At 38.1% G+C, this 18,777-nt stretch overlaps 1 protein-coding gene across 1 annotated transcript in view; it reads right to left on the bottom strand.

Annotated features, from left to right (window-relative positions):
- Positions 1–3,084: 3,084 nt before the first annotated feature.
- The window catches only part of St6galnac3 (ST6 N-acetylgalactosaminide alpha-2,6-sialyltransferase 3), a 517,138-nt gene continuing 501,445 nt past the window's right edge, over positions 3,085–18,777 (bottom strand). The window contains exons 4-5 of the mRNA XM_046443311.2: positions 6,459–6,566; positions 3,085–5,391 (exon numbers count right to left, since the gene is read on the bottom strand). Coding sequence (XP_046299267.1) covers positions 5,205–5,391; positions 6,459–6,566 — 295 coding nt within the window. The 3' untranslated portion in view covers positions 3,085–5,204. The remainder of the gene's footprint in view (positions 5,392–6,458; positions 6,567–18,777) is intronic.

Raw genomic sequence — 18,777 nt, 5'->3', positions numbered from 1 at the left:
GTTCAATCCCTAATACCAAAAAAAAAAAAAAGAAAGAAAGGAAGGAAGGAAGGAAGGAAGGAAGGAAGGAAGGAAGGAAGGAAGGAAGGAAGGAAAGAAATTCGAAAACTAATGTTAAAAATACAAAGATGATTTGATAAGTTGTTTCTTATTTCCTTTTCATGTTGAGCACTGCTAGGATTACAGGCATATGCCAACCTGGCAGGCTAGAATTTCTTTATATGAGAACATGGCCTAGTCTTAGAAAAAAACCATAGAGAATGGAGAATATAGACAATTACTGGGTTATGTTCCTTCAATTATGCAAATATTCTTATACTTCTTTGTGGGGATTCTTTGATCCTGAGTAGAACCAACACAAATTGGAGTCTGTTTTTCCGTGAATGTAAATTCTTTTAGTGTACACATATGCGTTTTTTTTCCCAGCTGCTATTCTGTGCTTTGAAAAAATGTAGTGGAGCTGGATGTGGTGGTGCACACCATAAAAATCCCAGCAACTTGGGATGCTCAGGCAGGAGGCTCATAAGTTTGTGGCCAGGCTGAGTTACTTAGCAAGACCCTGTTTAAAAAAAAAATGATGATGGTGGAGTAGGTATGGGAGTGGCTGGGGATATAGCTCAGTGATACAATGCCTCAGGATCCATCCCCAGTACTGAAAGGGAAAAAAAAATGTATAGTAGAAAAATTATTAGAGAAGGAGACAGGAGATGAGAGTTTGGGTCTTAGTACTGCCATCAGTCTATTCTCTAGTGACAGGTAACCACTTCATTCTGTATGGGTCTGGTCTTCAACTCTCAGGTGGAGGAAGTGGACTGGCTGGTCTTTAAGGACCTTTCAGCTCTAAAAGTTCAGACTACTTAGAAAGCCTAGCACCGGTTCCTTCAGTCATTGGTTTTTTCAGTACACTATTAAAATAATGAGATCTTGCCATTTACAAATGGAGTTAAATTCAAAGTATTTTTTCCCTTGTGTTTCAGGGGCATTAACTAATTTGCTATGCTAAGACATGCAAATTGAAACTGGACAACAAAGTTGATTCTTGACATTTGACATGTCATCTTAAAGCTTAGATGGGTTTGTTTTTTAAAAAAGTAAGCCATCTGTTTATATCTTCTTGCTTATCAAAATTAAACTCATCTCATAATTAGCATCCAATTAACACCGCCAGGTGAAGTACTCCAGTGTTGTCTTTATTCTAAAAAAGCCATGAGTGATTCTCTTCTGATGGCTTTATACTTCTTGGAAGGTCAGCAGGTCTCCAATTCAGACTGTTGTTCCCAGACCAGCTGATTCATACCAAATCCTCAAAGAGCAATCTCCTTATATAATTTTTCTTTTTTCACAATGGTCACAGTCCTCTAGCTATATAATAAAAATCATGCAAATCTGAGTCCTGCTTATGCTAAAGACTGGCTTATTTGAATAGGGGGACCAGTGTTCATTTACTTCTGCATGAATGAAGCCTGATGCAATGTTTTTCATGTGATTTTAGCTAAGCTGTAATCGGCAGAGCCTTACGATACAGATTGCTATACTTACAAGTCTGATTTGTGACAACTGTGGCATCTAATTGTGTTCCCAGTTCTAGATTTAGTGCCTTATCTTGCTTTATCCTTCTGGCCAGCTACTGAATATGTTTTTATGTACTCTCAGCAATCAGTACTTTTACTTTGAATTTCTGCTTTTTTCATAGGATTCAAAATGAAACCCAACAAATTTCAGATGGAGGCTAAAATAGGGTTTTTTGTGATTCACATATCATTGAAGAATATAGGATTACATGTATGCTTTCATATATAGTTATGAGTATATATGTATATTTATGCATATAATTATATTCCACACAAATGAACTTTATGAGCATATATTCAAATATCAGCCCAAATCCTTCCAAATTTTGTTTTCTTTGATAGGTTTGGTAACAATGTAAAATTGTTAACATCATAACAATACAAATCATTAAAACTTGTCACTAGGTTAACTTAGATAGGATTCAAACATTTATTGTAAAATTATTTTAAAATTTACTTTTGCTAGGTTTCTGCAGAATTAGAAATAGAATTTATTATTTTAACTTGCATTCTTTTATACTGATTTCAGAAAATAACAGCATTTTCCATAGTTTTGCCTAGAGTCTCAGGTGATATTGAACCACTTTTCTTTTCCACAGATATTAATTAACATTCAGGATAGGTGCACCTCAGTGATGAACGAGTTCATCTATATATTCCAGTATTTAGATTCTGGATGAAATCTTTTTCATTTGACCACAACCTGTAGAATTGTCTAGAAATTGCCTTACACTTCTCTATCAGCAAATCTGCAAAGGAAAATTTCTCCCAACATGGGAGAAAGTCAACTGCATTTCCACTAAAATTAGGAAGCTGGAATAAGAAAATTGGAGCCAGGCATGATGGCATATGCTTGTAATCCCAGCACCTTGGGAACCTGAGGCAGGAGCATCACCAGTTCAAAGCCAGCCTCAGCAAAATGAGGTGCTAAGCAACCAATAGGACTGGGGATGTGGCTCCACAGCCAAGTGTCCCTGGGTTCTATACCCGATACCTAAAGAAGAAGAAGAAGAAATAGTAAATGAAAGCAGAGAAAATTAAGATGACAGAGGAAAGTAAGTCGTGAGTTTCTATCAAAACCCCAATTACACTGGAGATAATCCAAGTGGGTCTCCAATTTGAGAATAAAATACTTCTGTTTCTTGATTTTAGAAAAAAAAAGTATGAAAGAAAACAATAATAAAAAAAATGCAGAGTAGGAATTTAGTTTAGAAAAGAAAGAGACAAAAAGAAAGAAACAAGAGAAGAGGGAGAGAGGAAAGGAAGAGGGGAAGAGAGAAGAGAGGAGAGGACTTGCCCTGAGCAACCTCCGCAGCGCATGCCCAGTGCCGGCCTTTCCCACACATGCAGTGAGGAGACAGAGCACTGCAGTCTCCTTCATCAGGGAACCATAGACAGAGGCCAGAGAGCAGCATATCTTAACAATTTATCATCAGTAAAGGCAAAAACAAACGAGTCAGCCCTCCATTTACTGGGAAATTAAACAAATCAGGTCATGGCATTCCCCAAAGCATTCTGATTAATCAAGGATTCCTTTTTATTTAAAAGTGGAATTTCTGTATCACAACAAGGAGAAAAACAGTGTATTACAATTTTTAACATTATATCTATTTATTTTTGAGTGGACATTTCTATTCATCAAAAAAATCTTAATATTCAGAGACCTGAAAATCATATGAGGAAACAACCAAAGAACAACAATTCACTTCCATGATGAAATTGGAGCTTGGGTATTTTTATGGATGTGGGTATCAAGTGGCAGAAGAGGAGCAGGAGAGAGGCTTTTACCCAGATCAGTATATTTTAATGATAACTCATCTTGATATTTAGCACTGGTAAATACATGCCAACTCTTCCTGAGGTGAAATGCATCATTTCTTCCAGCCTCTTAAAGGTTCTTTAAGTTAAGCCTGGCTTTTGTCTTTTAAATCATTCTGCAAGGAAGTATCTAGACTCCTAGCTACTCTTTCAGTGAATAAACCCTCTAATATTTAATGAGCAATGAGAATACAGAGAACAATTTTCTTAAACCTAGAATAGGAAACTATTTCTCTACTTTCATTCATTTCTATTGTCCCTAATTCCCCATCTTTCCCCATCTAAATACATCAATTAAAAAACCAGACAAACAAAAGAAAATAATCAAAAGTACTTAAGTTTATAGGGGTCTTAGTCTATGGCCAAGACCATCCTTATGGTACTTTCTGCATAACCTTGATATAATATATTGTATTTGGCACTGAAATCAATTGATTACTAATCTATATAAATGCTAGTCTATGCAAATATTAGCAAGTAGAGAAATTCGGTGTGTATCAGAACAATCAACAAATTACAGATCAACTACTAAAACAGATGGCAGAATTTGCAGGTGATAATTCAGTGAGGTGGTCACGGGCATCACATGGTATAGGATATGAAAAGGACTCTAAACAACAAAGCACTTTGGACATTAAGGTCATCATTATTGTTATTATGGTATAACAACTGATAAACTATGGGGAAAATTAACCCCAAGAAGGCAAAAGTTCTGTTCAGATGTAATATAAGGAAGGAATCACCCATGTTTAACAGTTGGCACTTGGCAAATGATACTGTAATGTATGGAAAGACACATCTTGGGCCTATAAAATAGAAATTTGAGTATACAAATATATACTATGAAGTATGATAGGATACAAATTGATGTAAAAATATGCTTTGCTTTCCCTGTTTCATGATTTTAAAAAGCGTATAATTTTGTGTTGCTGGATGTTGAAGCAGAGTTAGGAAACCCTTTGGTTACGTTTTAGGAAAGTTTCACAGTATATGTTATTACAGTGTTGAAGTTGGTATCTTACATGTTAAATAGCCTTCACAAATATTTTAGACTCAGCCAAAATAACTAAACACTAATTCTGATACTATGTTTAGTTATATTGATATTGTTTTGAGTAGTAAGCATGAAGTGGTCAGAGTGGAGATTCCTCAAGATTTGCTACTTGGTACATTTCAGATTAAGTGTTGAGACAGTCAAGGTACCCTGATCTGTAAGACTTCCTTGATGTCTTCATTGCTAATTAGGTAATGGCCTGAGGCTTCAGCTCTGGGAAGATGACATATCAAAAAGATATCTTCCCTTCCTCAGGCTAATTAGTAAACTGCAGTAAGATACTTGTACCCTGATAGCATATCTTGGGACAGTGTTTGACAGTTAACCATTCTTCAAGATGGTGGAGCTGCCCAGGCTCCAGAGGCCACAGATTCGGTAATCTGTCTTCAGGAGGTCAAATTCCATGACTTTTAAAAGTTACTGTTGAAGAATTCTGGGCAGCTATCTTGAAGGGTAATCTTCCATTTCTTAAGTCACAGTTGTCATATCACTGGCCTTCATTTCAATTCCAGTTAAATTATAAAGTGCAGTATGTAGTGTTGAACCTTCAGAAAGAACATAATGTGTACAACCACCCTCCACGGAATCCCACCAGGTTCAAATTTCTAGCAGAGTCACCATCCATATCGGAGAATGTACAGGGACTTGAGCATCATTGCTGTCTTCTTTATCATCACCATCATGGTCATCGGCATCACCAGCATCACAATTGTTATATCACGATCAGGACAAGTGATGTGGCAGGGTCAGAAAATCCAACATCAAGACACTGTCCAGTTTGGGTGTGTAAATATTATTCTGTGTTTCTTGGCCCATTTAGCAAACACTTTCTTTTCAGTAATAAACCTGTGTCCCCCATATGGGGCATGTTCATGAAGAAAATATTCATCACACTCATCTCTTCCTTGTTCATAGTAATGATAGGGGACTTTTCTATAACCTTCTGTCCTAGAAAAGAAAAAAAATAGGAAAGGGAGAGAAAGATTGAGATGAAGAATGAAGCATTCACTTACAAGAATCCATTAGGTGCCCAGTAAATGCATTTACTTGAAAACCCATAGATGATTCTTGTTGATGAACTCAGTTAAAAGCTATTATGTATGAAAGCTTTTAGGAAGATGTACCAGGTTTTTAGTGCTTTCATAGATCAAGGAAAATTTATACATCACACCAATTACATTCAAACATATGGCTATCCTTTGAAAGAGGAAATGGTGTATAATGGAAGCAAACTTGGGCAGACTGATGCTCTTGCAGAATTTAAAGAAATTTTGTGATTTTTCAACAGTTAAGACTTTGGGTTCATCTGTGCTCTACTATATGTATAGTTAGGGTAGAAATATTTGTTCATGAAGATTGTGGCTGAGAGTTACCATTTTGACAATATGATTAAAACAGTCTCTGAGTTATAATGTGCCAATTGTTGGTAGAGAATATATTTCATTACCCTGATGAAGCACGGAGGGTTTGTTTTATTATCTAATTAGAAACTCTCCCCCCAGCTAGGATATACTATGGATAAACACACTCATTTTAAATAAGGATCTGGCAGATTACTCACTTATTAGTGAAATATAATTTCCAGGAATTCTTATTAAGCTGTCAGTTTCTCTGAGGCTTCAGGACATTTTTTCCTTCATGATCAAATATAACCATTGAGTGGATAGCCATCCATCAAGCATTAGAGCACAGAGATGACAAACTCACTTTTGCAAATTAAATTGCCTCTAAACTTGTTCCAAATTTCCAAGCTACCAGTCCCTGACATGCCACTGATTAAGGAAAAAGTGTTCCTTCTGACATTTGACATTAGACTGTGGTAAATATTTTTCTTTTTATCACCCCTGAAAGTCACAACTTGATGCACTGACAATAACATGTCATGTCAGCAAAGAACACCAGGAAATAATTGTTGCTTTATCTGTTTCTCAGATTTATGACATTAAAATGAATTGTGATATTTTGACAAGATATCAGAATTGGAGCTGCATAAAAATAATTTCCTGTGATCTTACTTGCAGTAGGTGTCATTTATCATCCCGTAGACGTGGATGCCATAACAGGCGTCCATGGCCAGAAGGAAGGTAAACCACCCCGTGCTGAGGTAAGAGCCAGACTGCACTCTGTGGGGGGAACAAAAACAACAAACAAAACAACACAGAAAACATACACAGAGCAGAAATGAAGTGTGGTGAGAAATAAGCAACACTTCATCAGAAACATAGCACTTGTTACCAAGAAGCATTAAGAAACTTGACAATCTGTCAAGGATGCACACTTATTTTGAATTATCTCTGAATAATTTATAGACATGCTCCTGCTCTTACTACCTTAAGCCTCAAAGCTACATTGTGTGATAGAAAAACCATATGGCAAATATCTGAAGTCAAATAATCCTGCTCCCTTCAGGTGAAAAATAATTTATTTGATTTTCCATAAGACACAAATTAGTGCTCTCTATCAGAGAGCAGGTTTTCTAAAGGTTGTTTGGAGCCCTGTTGGGAACTGAACGGGAATGGTGTTGTCGTGCTTACCTGGACAGATTACTTTCTCAAAGGCTTCTTGGATTTTTATGTGTAAATGGGGTGCAGTGTCAGTGAGTGGCTTAGTCTATGAAAGCACCCAAAGTTTTCCTAAACTGTCTTCCAGGTATTGTGAGACAGGACTTTTCCCTTGTAAGAACAATGTTACCAACTTCATCAACACATTTTTATTGGACACCTACTATGTGCTAATCACTATTCTAGATGCTAGGAATATAGCAGTTATCCAAACATCCATTCAGGTCTTTATGGAGCCCAGAGGATTAAGTTTAAAGGTAACTGTGCTATAAACATTAGACAGAGAAGGCTTTTTTGATAATAGGGGCAAAAATCTAAAAAATAGTATTAAGGTTTGGGAATGGGGGTGGGGATGGGAGTGTTTGGCAGATGAGAAGAAGCCATGTAGACCATACCAGAGAAAAATGTTTCAGGAAGAGGAACCAACAAGGGCAAAATCGCAAAAATGGAAATGTGCTTGGATGTCCAATAAGGAGTTGGGAAGCACAACTGAGGTGGGAGGGCAGCTGATGCCTTTAGATGTAGCACTGACTGGGGCCACTCATTTTCAGAAACGGAACCACACTGAGTTATACGCACTTCCCTTTGTGATAGGAAGAGTAGCAGCAACGCAAATCTGGAGTATGTGCTGTGTGGGTGGGAAGGGGTTCCAGAAGAACACAAGATAGACTATGGAGCACTTTGCTTACTATAAAACTTAGCCTGCTGTCATTTTGCAGTATAGGGTCTGAGAAGGAGCATCAATAATGGGATCTGCTAGTTTGAAAACTGGGAGATATCAGAAGAGGCAAATGCTGGACAAAAAGCTCCGTAAGAGAATGCAGGCATTATGTTCTGAATTTGTCTGGCTATTATTTTCACGGAATTGTATACCTTCTCCTCTCCTTGCTTTCTCATGCTACTTTTCCCACATTTTTACTCTCTTATATCCTCCCTCTCCTTCTTCATTACTAGCCTAGATAAGCTCTAGTAGAGATCACTGAAAATTACAGCATTTGCTTGGACATAATGAGAAAAATATGTCTCATTTCTTCACCCACTTATTTATTTTTCCAACAAATATTTATTGGTATCCTATTATGTGTCACTGACTGTGCGAGAGGCTGTTGATAAATATTTTCCTAAGGAGCACATGATCTACCGGAGGAGGAACACACATTAATACAATTGATCATAATACAATACAACAAAGCATGGGCCAATTTATTTCAGAGTCAGTACCGAGTGGAGTACAGAACTGAAGTGGAGATGCCTGGTCTCACATTCTAGCTCTGCCACTGCTTGAATGAGAGGCTGTGGACAGCCAGACTCTTTGGGTCTTAGTGTCCTTGTTTCTAAAATGAGATTGTTGAACTAAGTCATGGGTAAATCTTCCTCCAGATTTAAAATAGATGATTCTGTGATCATCACCCTCCATCATCAATCTGAGATTAAGCATTAACCATTACGTAGTAACATGCTCTGTGCATGTTGGATTGTTGCAAATAGCAATCACATTAGTTAGATTATATTTAGTGCTAACTTGTGTGCTGGGTGTGATACAAAATGCATGAGATATTAAGTTTTAAAAAAAAGTGTACAGAAAGTGTTTTCCTTGCAATGGTATAATCACTTAAAGTTTTAGTGGAGGAGCTCTGTGTTTGCCTTTTCTCACTGCCATTCAGGAAAATACAAGATGACTGTCCAAGGCAGACGACGCAACTGGACTATGGTACTAGGGGTAAAGCTTAATTTGAATGAGGATAAATATAAGTTGGGGTAAACGGTCATTCCTTTGACACAGTCCCTCCACACAATTGCCAACAGTCAAGAATCCAGATGACATTCCAGGTCAAGATAAAGGGGGATCCTTTGTGTGACATATGGACCACTATTCTGCAAAAGAAGCTCTCCTGACTTATTCAGGTCCAGCCCAGATAGTCAATTCTGAGAGTTCAACAGTAAGCATTTGAGATAGAGCCCTCAAAGGGTATTAGGACATAACTGTTTCTGTGATTCCTCTATCTTTCTTCACTTGACCACAGGAAAGGGGTCAGGAATTATAGGCTTTGACATCTGTTCAAAGATCTTTCCACCTTACCACTTAATAAGAACTTATGATACTAGATTCCTTTTAGGCCTAACCTGATTTATTTTGTTTCTGGGTAGATAGTCTATGCTAATTAGCCCAAAAATTCTTCCAACAATGTGTGTTGCATTTGATTCAGACGCAGGAGGCTCATACTGCCCAAGTGTCCTGTCCTAAAAAACAGCACTTAATTAGACAGTTGCATTTTCCCCCCTAATGCCTGTCATATATTTGGGTTATGAAATGGCATGAGGTTTCCTATCTGTAGTACATGCTGAGACCTTCAGAGTGCTTTGTTCTCAAAATGCTGAAAGTAAATGTCCTTACAAAGATGCTTGAATGGCATACTAGCAAATGCTAGCTCCATCCAGGAATTCTTCCAAACAAATAGCTGGTGTTTTGAGTCCCTGGAGGAATGCACTGGCCTGGATGGCCCTGCCTCCGGTAATTCTTGTAGTTGTACTATATGCAACTACACGTGTACCACGTCTTGTTGCATGGGTGTGTTAGAAAGGAGTATAAACCATACCCAAGGAAGACTTTCAGGATTCAGTAAAACAACACAAAGACTTGAGCTGATGTACTTGAAATTGTTTATACTTTTCAGTTTGAAGAGACCTAGTAATCACTATCAAATAGCTTAAAATTCTTCAAGAGTGTATTCTGGGGCCAAATATTGTATTTTGTCATGCATACGCCACTATGTATCAGCTGGCCATCAACCATAGTACTTTTTATACCTTCCATATTTAAGGATCAATAAAAGCAATTATTGTCATCCACAAATAAACAATCAAGATTCCCATAGGAATGATAAGAGAATTTAAGCTCCTAATTCAGTACAATAGAAAAAGCTTAAATTAATGCAGTGGAATAATGCGCCAGTGAGCCAGGCAGGGGAAAATAAAGGCTGAAGAATTACCAGGAAGCTATCAATCATTTGCTTTCACTGGCCAGGTTCTGCCTCCCACTGCTCCTTGGTAATCAAGATACTTATAACTTGGAAACTACTTAAATATACCTGTGCATCCCTTGGAAAAAATGATGCTGTCAACACCTTGATGTAGCACATGCTCGGAGGCGTATCATTTAAAATATGATCTTTCATCTAGTTTATTACTGATAAAATGTAAGCAACTTTACCCCCTTGATGTTTACCCCTATTCCTTGATATCTTAAGGCCATCACCTGAATACAAGGACTCGTTGTCTGTCAAACTATCCTCATTTTTACCACTCTCAATATTTCTGGCTGTCAACATCTCTCCTTTGCCTGCTTTTCAGCATATACCTTATTTTTGGAAACATTGTGAGGCACTTTTCTCCTATTACCTGGCAAGCTGGAAACTGCTACAGAGTAACATTTTTGTTCTGGGTAATTTCAGAGGATGAACTGAGTACTCTGCAAAGGTTACTCTTCAAAAGAAAACTGGATTATGCTGAATTTATTATTTGTTCACAGGATGCTTTGCTAATTATTCAAAACTGTCACTTCATGACTTGGGTTTTGAACTCAATAAGCTTATACTTTGATGGGTAAAATAATAGCACTTTCCTCCAGTTCAGGGTTTCTCAGTTTCAGCACTTTTGGAATTTTGGATGAGACAATTTTTGTTGTGTGGATTTTCCAGTGCAGTTCTCTCATTTTTTCAGATTCCTTTCTTTTGCAAGCTCACCTGGGTCCTAATAGGACAGTAGAATTCTTGGCTCCCATGCCTAATCCTAGCATAGAGTGGTTTCCTCTGAAGGTGCCCCTGATCCTGAAATGCCAAGTTTTCCTTAACTATGGTTCCTATTTTGTCTTCTCACTGTTCCTCAGACTTTCCTTATCCAGACTGGCATCTTTCTTTGTTCTTTCCTTTATAAGTCTATCTGAAACCATTCAGGTTTGACCCAACCTTACACATTATCTTACCTTTTCACACAACCCTAGGAATGAGCAACCCCTGTCTCTTGGACTTGACCAAAGGGCAAGTCCTTATCTGTAATGGAGGATGCATACTAGGGAAAGGAAAGGAGCATCAGGTGGGAACAAAGACAAGGAGTTTGGGAGCCTCCGTCTCTGCCTCCCTTTATGGAATGGTTCCTTTGGGGTCCTATGACTCAAGCTTTGCAATGTCATTTCTACCATTTCTTATTTCTTCCAGGAACCAATGAAAGCCAATCCTGGGGCACTCAAAGATAACATTTCAGAAGCATAATAAGCATTTATCAAGGCCTGAAGGGGATCAAGACCCTCCCAATAATGGAGGTTTATTGGAGAGCACAGTATTGGCAGCAGCTTCTGAAATCTGCTATACTCTGGACTAAAAAGGGATTTTAAAAAAAGAATTAATCAATATTTCATGTCTTGTTTTAACATTATTGGACCTCAGTTCTCTCATCAATATACTACACTGGCAGGGTAAATAAAAATAGCAGAGTAAGTTTCCAAATGCCTTCCTAGGAAGAAGGAATACCTGGCAGAATACAGATTATTCAATTAAAATCATTCTTTCCTCCACTTTTTTTTTCAAAAGCACATGGATAATGAAAGAACACATTTAAACAAAGAGACTAGGCAAGAAAAACAGCTGATGGTTATCAGTAGTACCTTGGGATTCAATCTAATATTGTGAACCAGTCTAATGGAAGCAGAGCTCAAAGTGTGGAAATAATTTCAGCTGTCCCCAAGTCATATATTTTTGTATATTATTCAATAGTCCAGAGCTATGGAAATGCTCCAGACTTTGCCCATTATATTAACACTGTATATTTGTACTATCTATCAGTGGGACATGACCAGCAAATTCTTTAGGCAGCAACAACTTTCTGCAATTCAGGCAGCAGAATTCTCAGTCTCAGTTTGAATCATTTGCAAATGGACATTAAATTTTCAAATGGATAAAAACATCATCCTATGGGTGATGATTCTTAAGAGAATATACCAAGTTCAGGGAATTCAGGCCTGGAAAATAATAAGAATTACCATGGATAAAAGAAGAAAAACAGTATAGATCTTCGAGGAAGACTATACTGCTGTCCCCCTCAGCTGATGCAGAAGGCCTGTGTTAATCAGTAGGCATTTGTACTGGGAATATAACAAATAGTTTTCCTGCCACAGAATCAACAGGACCTTCTGACTAGTGATGAATGCAATGAAATTGTACAAAAGAAGAGTAATAAGAAACGACTGTGTTCTTTTCAAAATGTACATTTAAAAGTAAAATGGTACAGCTCCCAAAGGTATGATTTATGGCTGCTGTAGAAATAGAAGATACCACTCACAAAAATTACTTTGTTCATTCATCTCAAAAATTAAAAGGTTATTTCATTCTTGCCCTTGGGCTTTAATGCCCTTTCAATTGGAGATGCTGATTTCTGGGATTTCATTCATTTTCTTAAATGAACAATGGAACCCCAGGAAAGGCAGGGATGGGTGATGGAGATCTCCTTGACCCCTTCATTTACCAGCAACCAGTTTCTCAGCCACTCAAAATGGATGAGTGCTAAGGGCTGAAATGCATTCCCTCAGATCCTTACTTTGAAATCCTAATCCCAGTGTGGTATATTTGATATCTGGTGATAGGGCCTTTGAGAGATAATTAACTTTAGGTGAAATTATGAGGGTGGGTCCCTCATGATGATATTAGTTTCCTTGTAAGGAGAAGAGGAAACACCAGAGCTCTGCCTCTTTCTACCACATGAAGAACAACAAAAAAGCAGCCATCTATATCTAGGAAGAAAGCCATCAGAAATCAATACTGCTGGTACACTGAGCTTGGACTTCCAGGCTTCAAAACTATTAAAAAAATTATTTTGTTTAAGTCATGAAGTCTATGGTAATTTGACATATGACAGCCAGAGAAAACTAAGACAGTGGGTATCCTATAAGTCCCCCTCCCAACAAACCTAAACTCACCTTGTTTTTTTCCAGGACTCTTTTTCCTGAACTCTCTGCTCTAGTCATTTGGGCCCACATATTTCTCCTTAAGCACACCTAGAGCATGTTAACCTCTGGCTTTTCATGGTTGTGAATGGTTTTCCTCTTCCTGAAAGGACCTTTCCAGTTTCTAATTGATTGAGCTTCAAATCTGCCTCCTCTCACACATCCAAAAGATGACCTAGTCCATAGAAATAACAAGTTGCCCCCTACCCACCTCAGCTAAGGCTCGACTCAGGGAGACCAGACTTGAAAACTTCTCAAAACTAGGGCTATCAAGTGTGCAATTCTGCAAGTGTTATGGGAGTATCAGGGGAAGAGCAAGAAACACAATTTGGAAATTGTGGAATTCCTTCTGTAATAGGAGGTAGGAGCTAAGCTAGAGTCGAAGATCAAGTAGAAACTAGGAATAAAAGATAAGAAAGACAGTCTTCCACGCTAAGGGAACAGTTCATGCAGAATAATGGGAATAGAATTAGTGAGGCTCTGTCCCCTAATCTGAAAAGGACCTTAAACACCATCAGCGGTTATTTCCATACTACACTGTTGGCTAGAGACAGGATGCATAAGAAGCACTGATTTATTTTCCAGTGTTACATTGTGTTTTGAAATATTGTAGATATCTTGATGTTTTTTATAGTTATTTTTTTTAGATGTAGGAAATTTATGGGTCTGGAGAAAAGTATCCAGAAGAAAATTGGCAGAATTATGTTTTTTCTTCCTCATTAAATTCCTCATTAATTCAGAGTTGAGAACAAATGTAAACAACATATGACGAAGAATAAAAACAATTCGAAATGTGTGATGATGAATGCACCTAGTAGTGCTCATCTGTGTTATAAACCAAGTTACAAATCATTAGCAAACTCATCTAATCTCCACTTACCACCAGGCAGGCTTCCTCAGTACACACCTGGAGGTTCATGACTATTCCATTGACAAAGGAAACAGTTCTTAATTTACTTACATGGAAATGAAGACATACTCTTCCTCTAAGCATGTGAATACCTTGTAATACCTTTCAGACCTGGAAATGTTGAACTTAATGACTTGTAAATATCCCCTCCACCTAGTAAGGTTTCTAGGAGAACGAATGATTCTATGCACCTTCATAACCCCAATTTCTACCCTAGATAACTTCATTATCTTCTCTGGATCTCTGATTTTCCTAAATGACCCCAGACTTGAAGATCCACGGCATGCAGAAAGTCTGTGTGGGTACATGACTACTCATGACACTCTACAGGTCCTTATCACAATGACCAAAGGTTTTTGTGCTTTTTCCCTCTACTTGGTGGTATGTATAGTCCCCTCTCTGAGCATGGCTTGCTATGGGTGTAGTAGCTTCCCTGACTCATTGCCTCTGGGCTTAATCAAATGACTTGCTGAGACTGAAAGATGAGTAGAAATAAATACTGTGATAGTTCCCTGTAAGGATTTTAAGATGCATTACATGGTTCCCATTTCTTACACTCTTTCCTCCATCATAAGAATAACACATTTAGGGGAGGTGTTTCTTTGGCCTCAGTCATGGAAGGAGGAACCTTATGGAACAGACGTGAGCCAAAATTAAAACCAAATCCAGCTAAGCTTAATGGACATATAGCTGATCAGGGATGTATGAGTAGGAAATAGAACTGTTTTTGCCAATCATTGAGTTTTAGAGTTATCTGTCATACATCAAAAGCTGATTGAGATATCTCAATTGATAATTTCTATTATTTACAGAGAATTTATATGTGCCAGATCTATAGCTGTCATAACTGTACATTATCTTCCTGAAGTAATGCTCATAAAACCCCTCCCTCTAGGGAATGTTAGTATTCCCATTATACAAATAAACATTCAAGGTTGTACAAAGTACTATATTTGCCCAAGAAGAGTCTGAACTCAGGTTCTTAAATGAATTCTTTCTTGGTCACTGTTCTCAGTGGTGTACGAGGCATTGCATGTCTGATAGATCAGCCAGCAAAGGATCTCAATTCTTCTTCTGGCTCCACTATTAACCCTCTGGGAAATCTTAGACATGTCACTTCTTCCTGGACTATGGCTTCTCTGAAAGCAGAATTAGGAGATCTGCTTCGGGTCTTTCATCATTAGCTGCAATTCTATAAAAGTCCACGTTAGAGAAATTATAAATGTACAGCTGTATTTTTAGTACAGAGATATATCTATCACCACTTTATAGGTTTGTCCTTGTAGCTTCAGTTCAAAGCACTTTCAGAATTTCAGCTGTGGACCTGTTCAAACAATAGCTTTATGCCACTGATGTGGATATATGCATTAACTTAAAGAGATAAAGAGGTAACTCTTGAAATAAAGATGAAGTTCCTGCATCCACTCCACTCCCTAGGCCCGGCTTCCTTCCAATTCTTTGTTTCTATCAACTTTTAATAAATCCCCCTCTTTGGCTGGTGTCAGCTGAAGGAGGAGTCTCATCTCTGCAACCAAAGATTGAAGTTGGATCGGTTGACCTCTAAGATCTTTTCCAGCACAACTGAGTCCATCAAATATTCTAGGTATAATTAGGGACTTTACTTTCAACTAATCCTTGACTCTTATTAGCAACCCTTCTTTGATCTGATCCTACTTTTATACTTGGACTTAAAATAGTTGCTTCTTCTCAGCTTACCCTTCAACTTATCTTGAAATCATGCCCTTCCTAAATTGATGTGGGCTTCAGTATTCTGAATGCTAATCAGCTTCTCTACCTAAGGCACAGGTGCCTGTTCTCAGCTAACCTGATAAATGTAATTAAAGGAAGGGTTTGTCTTTCTCTTCCAGCTCTTCTATCAGCTGTAACTTATGCATATATTTTCCTTATGACTTAAGGGGGGGGGGAGGAGAGATTATAATCAGGTAGGTGTATGTCTAAACAGATAAAAGAACTTTTCCTCCATTTTCCTTTTTTGGAAGAGAAATGAAATGACTTACTTTCCCCTAACTTTGTGACATAACCAGAGTTTGAGTTAATCGAAGATTTCCCATCAGAAATTGTTCTAGCACAGCAACAGACTAAAACTTGCTCCTGACAAAAATGCTTTCTGAATTTGTGTTCTCTTTTGAGATGAAAATTTAGATTTAAAAATAACTTTTTAAGTCGCTAAAATTTTAAACAAGGATTTGTAACAGTGGTTTGAGGTTGTTTTACCCCGGAGAGGAGACTGGGGATCCAAGTCTTGCTAGCTACTCCAGCACCTCTAAGATCACCATTAAACCACCCTCAGCTAGAGCCCAAGTGATTAGCCTCACGCAACAATGAGATTAAAAAACACAAAGCAGCTCTGACCTTCCTCTGGTTAAAAAAAAAGACTAATTTTGCAGCCACATCCTGCTTATTCAAAGCTATTGTCATCTTTCTGACTGAGTTGTATGGCTCAATAAGTCCTGGAATAAATTATTTTGAGGGAATATTTATTTTCAATAGGAAACTCTAAGCTAAACCATTTTCACCGTCTATTAAAATTGTTTTTATCTGGCTCACTAAAGGAAAATAATTCAATCCAAAAAGGTCAAAAGCAACAACTGACAGATGAGTCTTAAGGCATTTAGAATTCTAGAGCCTCTAACCTAAAGGAGAGGCTTTAAAGCCTGCCATTTTCCCAGTATGCTGACATTAATTGACTATCTTATGTGTAAGATCTTTGCCAAACAGAAGGGTATCATAAGCCTCTCAAAACAGGCTGGTCTAGTGCTCCTACTCCAGCCTGCCTGCTCTATCTGAATACCTGAAGTTAAACAAGTTAGTGATGGAATCTTCCTTGAAACTCAAGGATAATTGATTCTCATCTATTAAAACAAGCTATTTGTCCACCATACCAGAATGCTATTTCAATTAAAAATTGCCAGAAATTTCAATTCTAAAAAAAAAGTTCCTTTTCTCTATTTTTTAGATGCCTGTTGAGATGGGATTTAGGAGCATAAAATGTTTTGTTTGTGTTCATCCAGATTTTCCTGTTGATTTAGATTTGTTGTTGTGTGGTGGAGGTAGTGCCCTTCCCACCGAGCTGCTGCAGAGCTTGGCTGAATACCGGTGGGGAAAGCCTGGCACTCGTTGCTTACTGCTAGGGTTTGGATGTTAGGTGTCCCCCAAAAGCTCATATGTGAGACAATGCAAGAAGGTTCAGAGGAGGAATGATTGGGTTGTAAGAGTCTAAACCCAATTCGTGATTTCATCCCCTGATAGGTATTAACTGAGTGGTAACTGAAGTGGTAGTGTGTGGCTGGAGGAGGTGGGAATTAGAGCGTGGCTTTGGGGTATATATTTGTATCTGGAGAGTGGAGTCTCTCTCTCTGCTTCTTGATCACCATGATGTGAGCTGCTTCCTTCTGCCACACACTCCGCCATGATGTTCAACCTCATCTTGAGTTTGGGAAATGGAGCCAGCCTTCTATGGACTAAGACCTCGGAAACTGTGAGCCCTCAAATAATAGTTGTTCTGACCAGATTCTTTGACTACCAGAACCTCCAGAAATTTAGGGGACCTTTCTCTTTTCACAGTAATTTATTCTGCCCAAATCAAGGGAAAAATCAGAAATATACAGAAATTTCAAGAAGGCATAGTCCTTCACTTCTCTGATCAGAGGAAGATGAGAGCACTAATTCTCCTCCTTTAAACAAAAGATATAATTTTCATGTGTCTCTGAAATTCTTCAAGTGCTATATTTTTGTTGATCCAGAGTAGCCAAAATGCTATAAAGAGGAAACTAGAACACAGAGCCAAAGCAGTATATCATAGGAAATGCCAAGACAAAAAAATATATATACAAAGTAGAACCTAGAAAATGTTCTTTATGTGAAAGCAACTGATTAAAATGCAAGAATGTTGTATTGCCACAGATTTTCCTATATTGCAACAGTCACAGAATGTCAGAAAAAGAAATCTCCATGCCCAACTATAAAAAAGAGGAGGACTCCACAAAACAGGGAAGGAGATCCTCCGTCTGGCACATTTGCTGTATGCTCATGTTTCTGCACTCTAAAATTCTGACTAAAGAGGTTGCAGGGAAGTGACCAGGGGAACTACTGAATTCTGAAAGCTGTTGGATAACTGTATTTGAAGCCCTCTTATTGTATTCCTTCCATTCCCCTCTCCTTCTCCTTACTTCTGAAGCTGAATCCTTCAGTGCTTATAATCAAAGCAAAAGAATGAAAAGAACTACATGGAAGTGAAACACAAGACAACATTTTATGAAAGACTTACCCCCAAAATAAGAACATGGATTAAAGGTAGCTTCTTTTTTTCCTCATGAGCCCGACAAAGGAAGTGGAAAGGGGTTCTGACTGTGGAGGTTTAACTAGCTCCCTCCTCAGGGATCCCTGAGGGATCTCCTGCCCCTGGGTCCCTGGCCTCTACCTCCTGGTCACAGCCCCCATCTCCCTAGAAGTACTGTTTCTGAGTCCTCTCCCCTCTTCCCCAGCTCTACTCTCCACCACTGCTATTGATACTGGATTTTATTGTCCTGTCAGCATAGACTGGGTACTGGTACTTATTAAAAAATATATATATATATTTTTAAACTTCCTAGGTGATTATAGAATGGTGCATAGCAACCAGGGCTGAAAATCACTGATGTAAATGGTAGTTAGGTTTGAAGATTCTATTAGAAGTTGAGTTCCACTTTCTTATGAGTTCAGTTAGCTTCTGAGAATTGGCCTGAGAATCTAGCCACTACTTTAAAAGTTGTTTCTTTAGGAAAATGTGTCCCAGTTTATAAATGGCCAACTTGCAGCCTGACTGGAATCTTGCCAGTGGAGGGAATGTTGGTGGGCAAAGGTGCCCC

Source organism: Marmota monax, unplaced genomic scaffold (assembly GCF_021218885.2).
Source record: "Marmota monax isolate L192 unplaced genomic scaffold, Marmota_monax_Labrador192_F-V1.1 WCK01_AAM20220418_F8-fsc00046, whole genome shotgun sequence".
Lineage (NCBI taxonomy): Eukaryota > Metazoa > Chordata > Mammalia > Rodentia > Sciuridae > Marmota > Marmota monax.
This window is presented reverse-complemented; position numbering and strand designations above follow the sequence as displayed.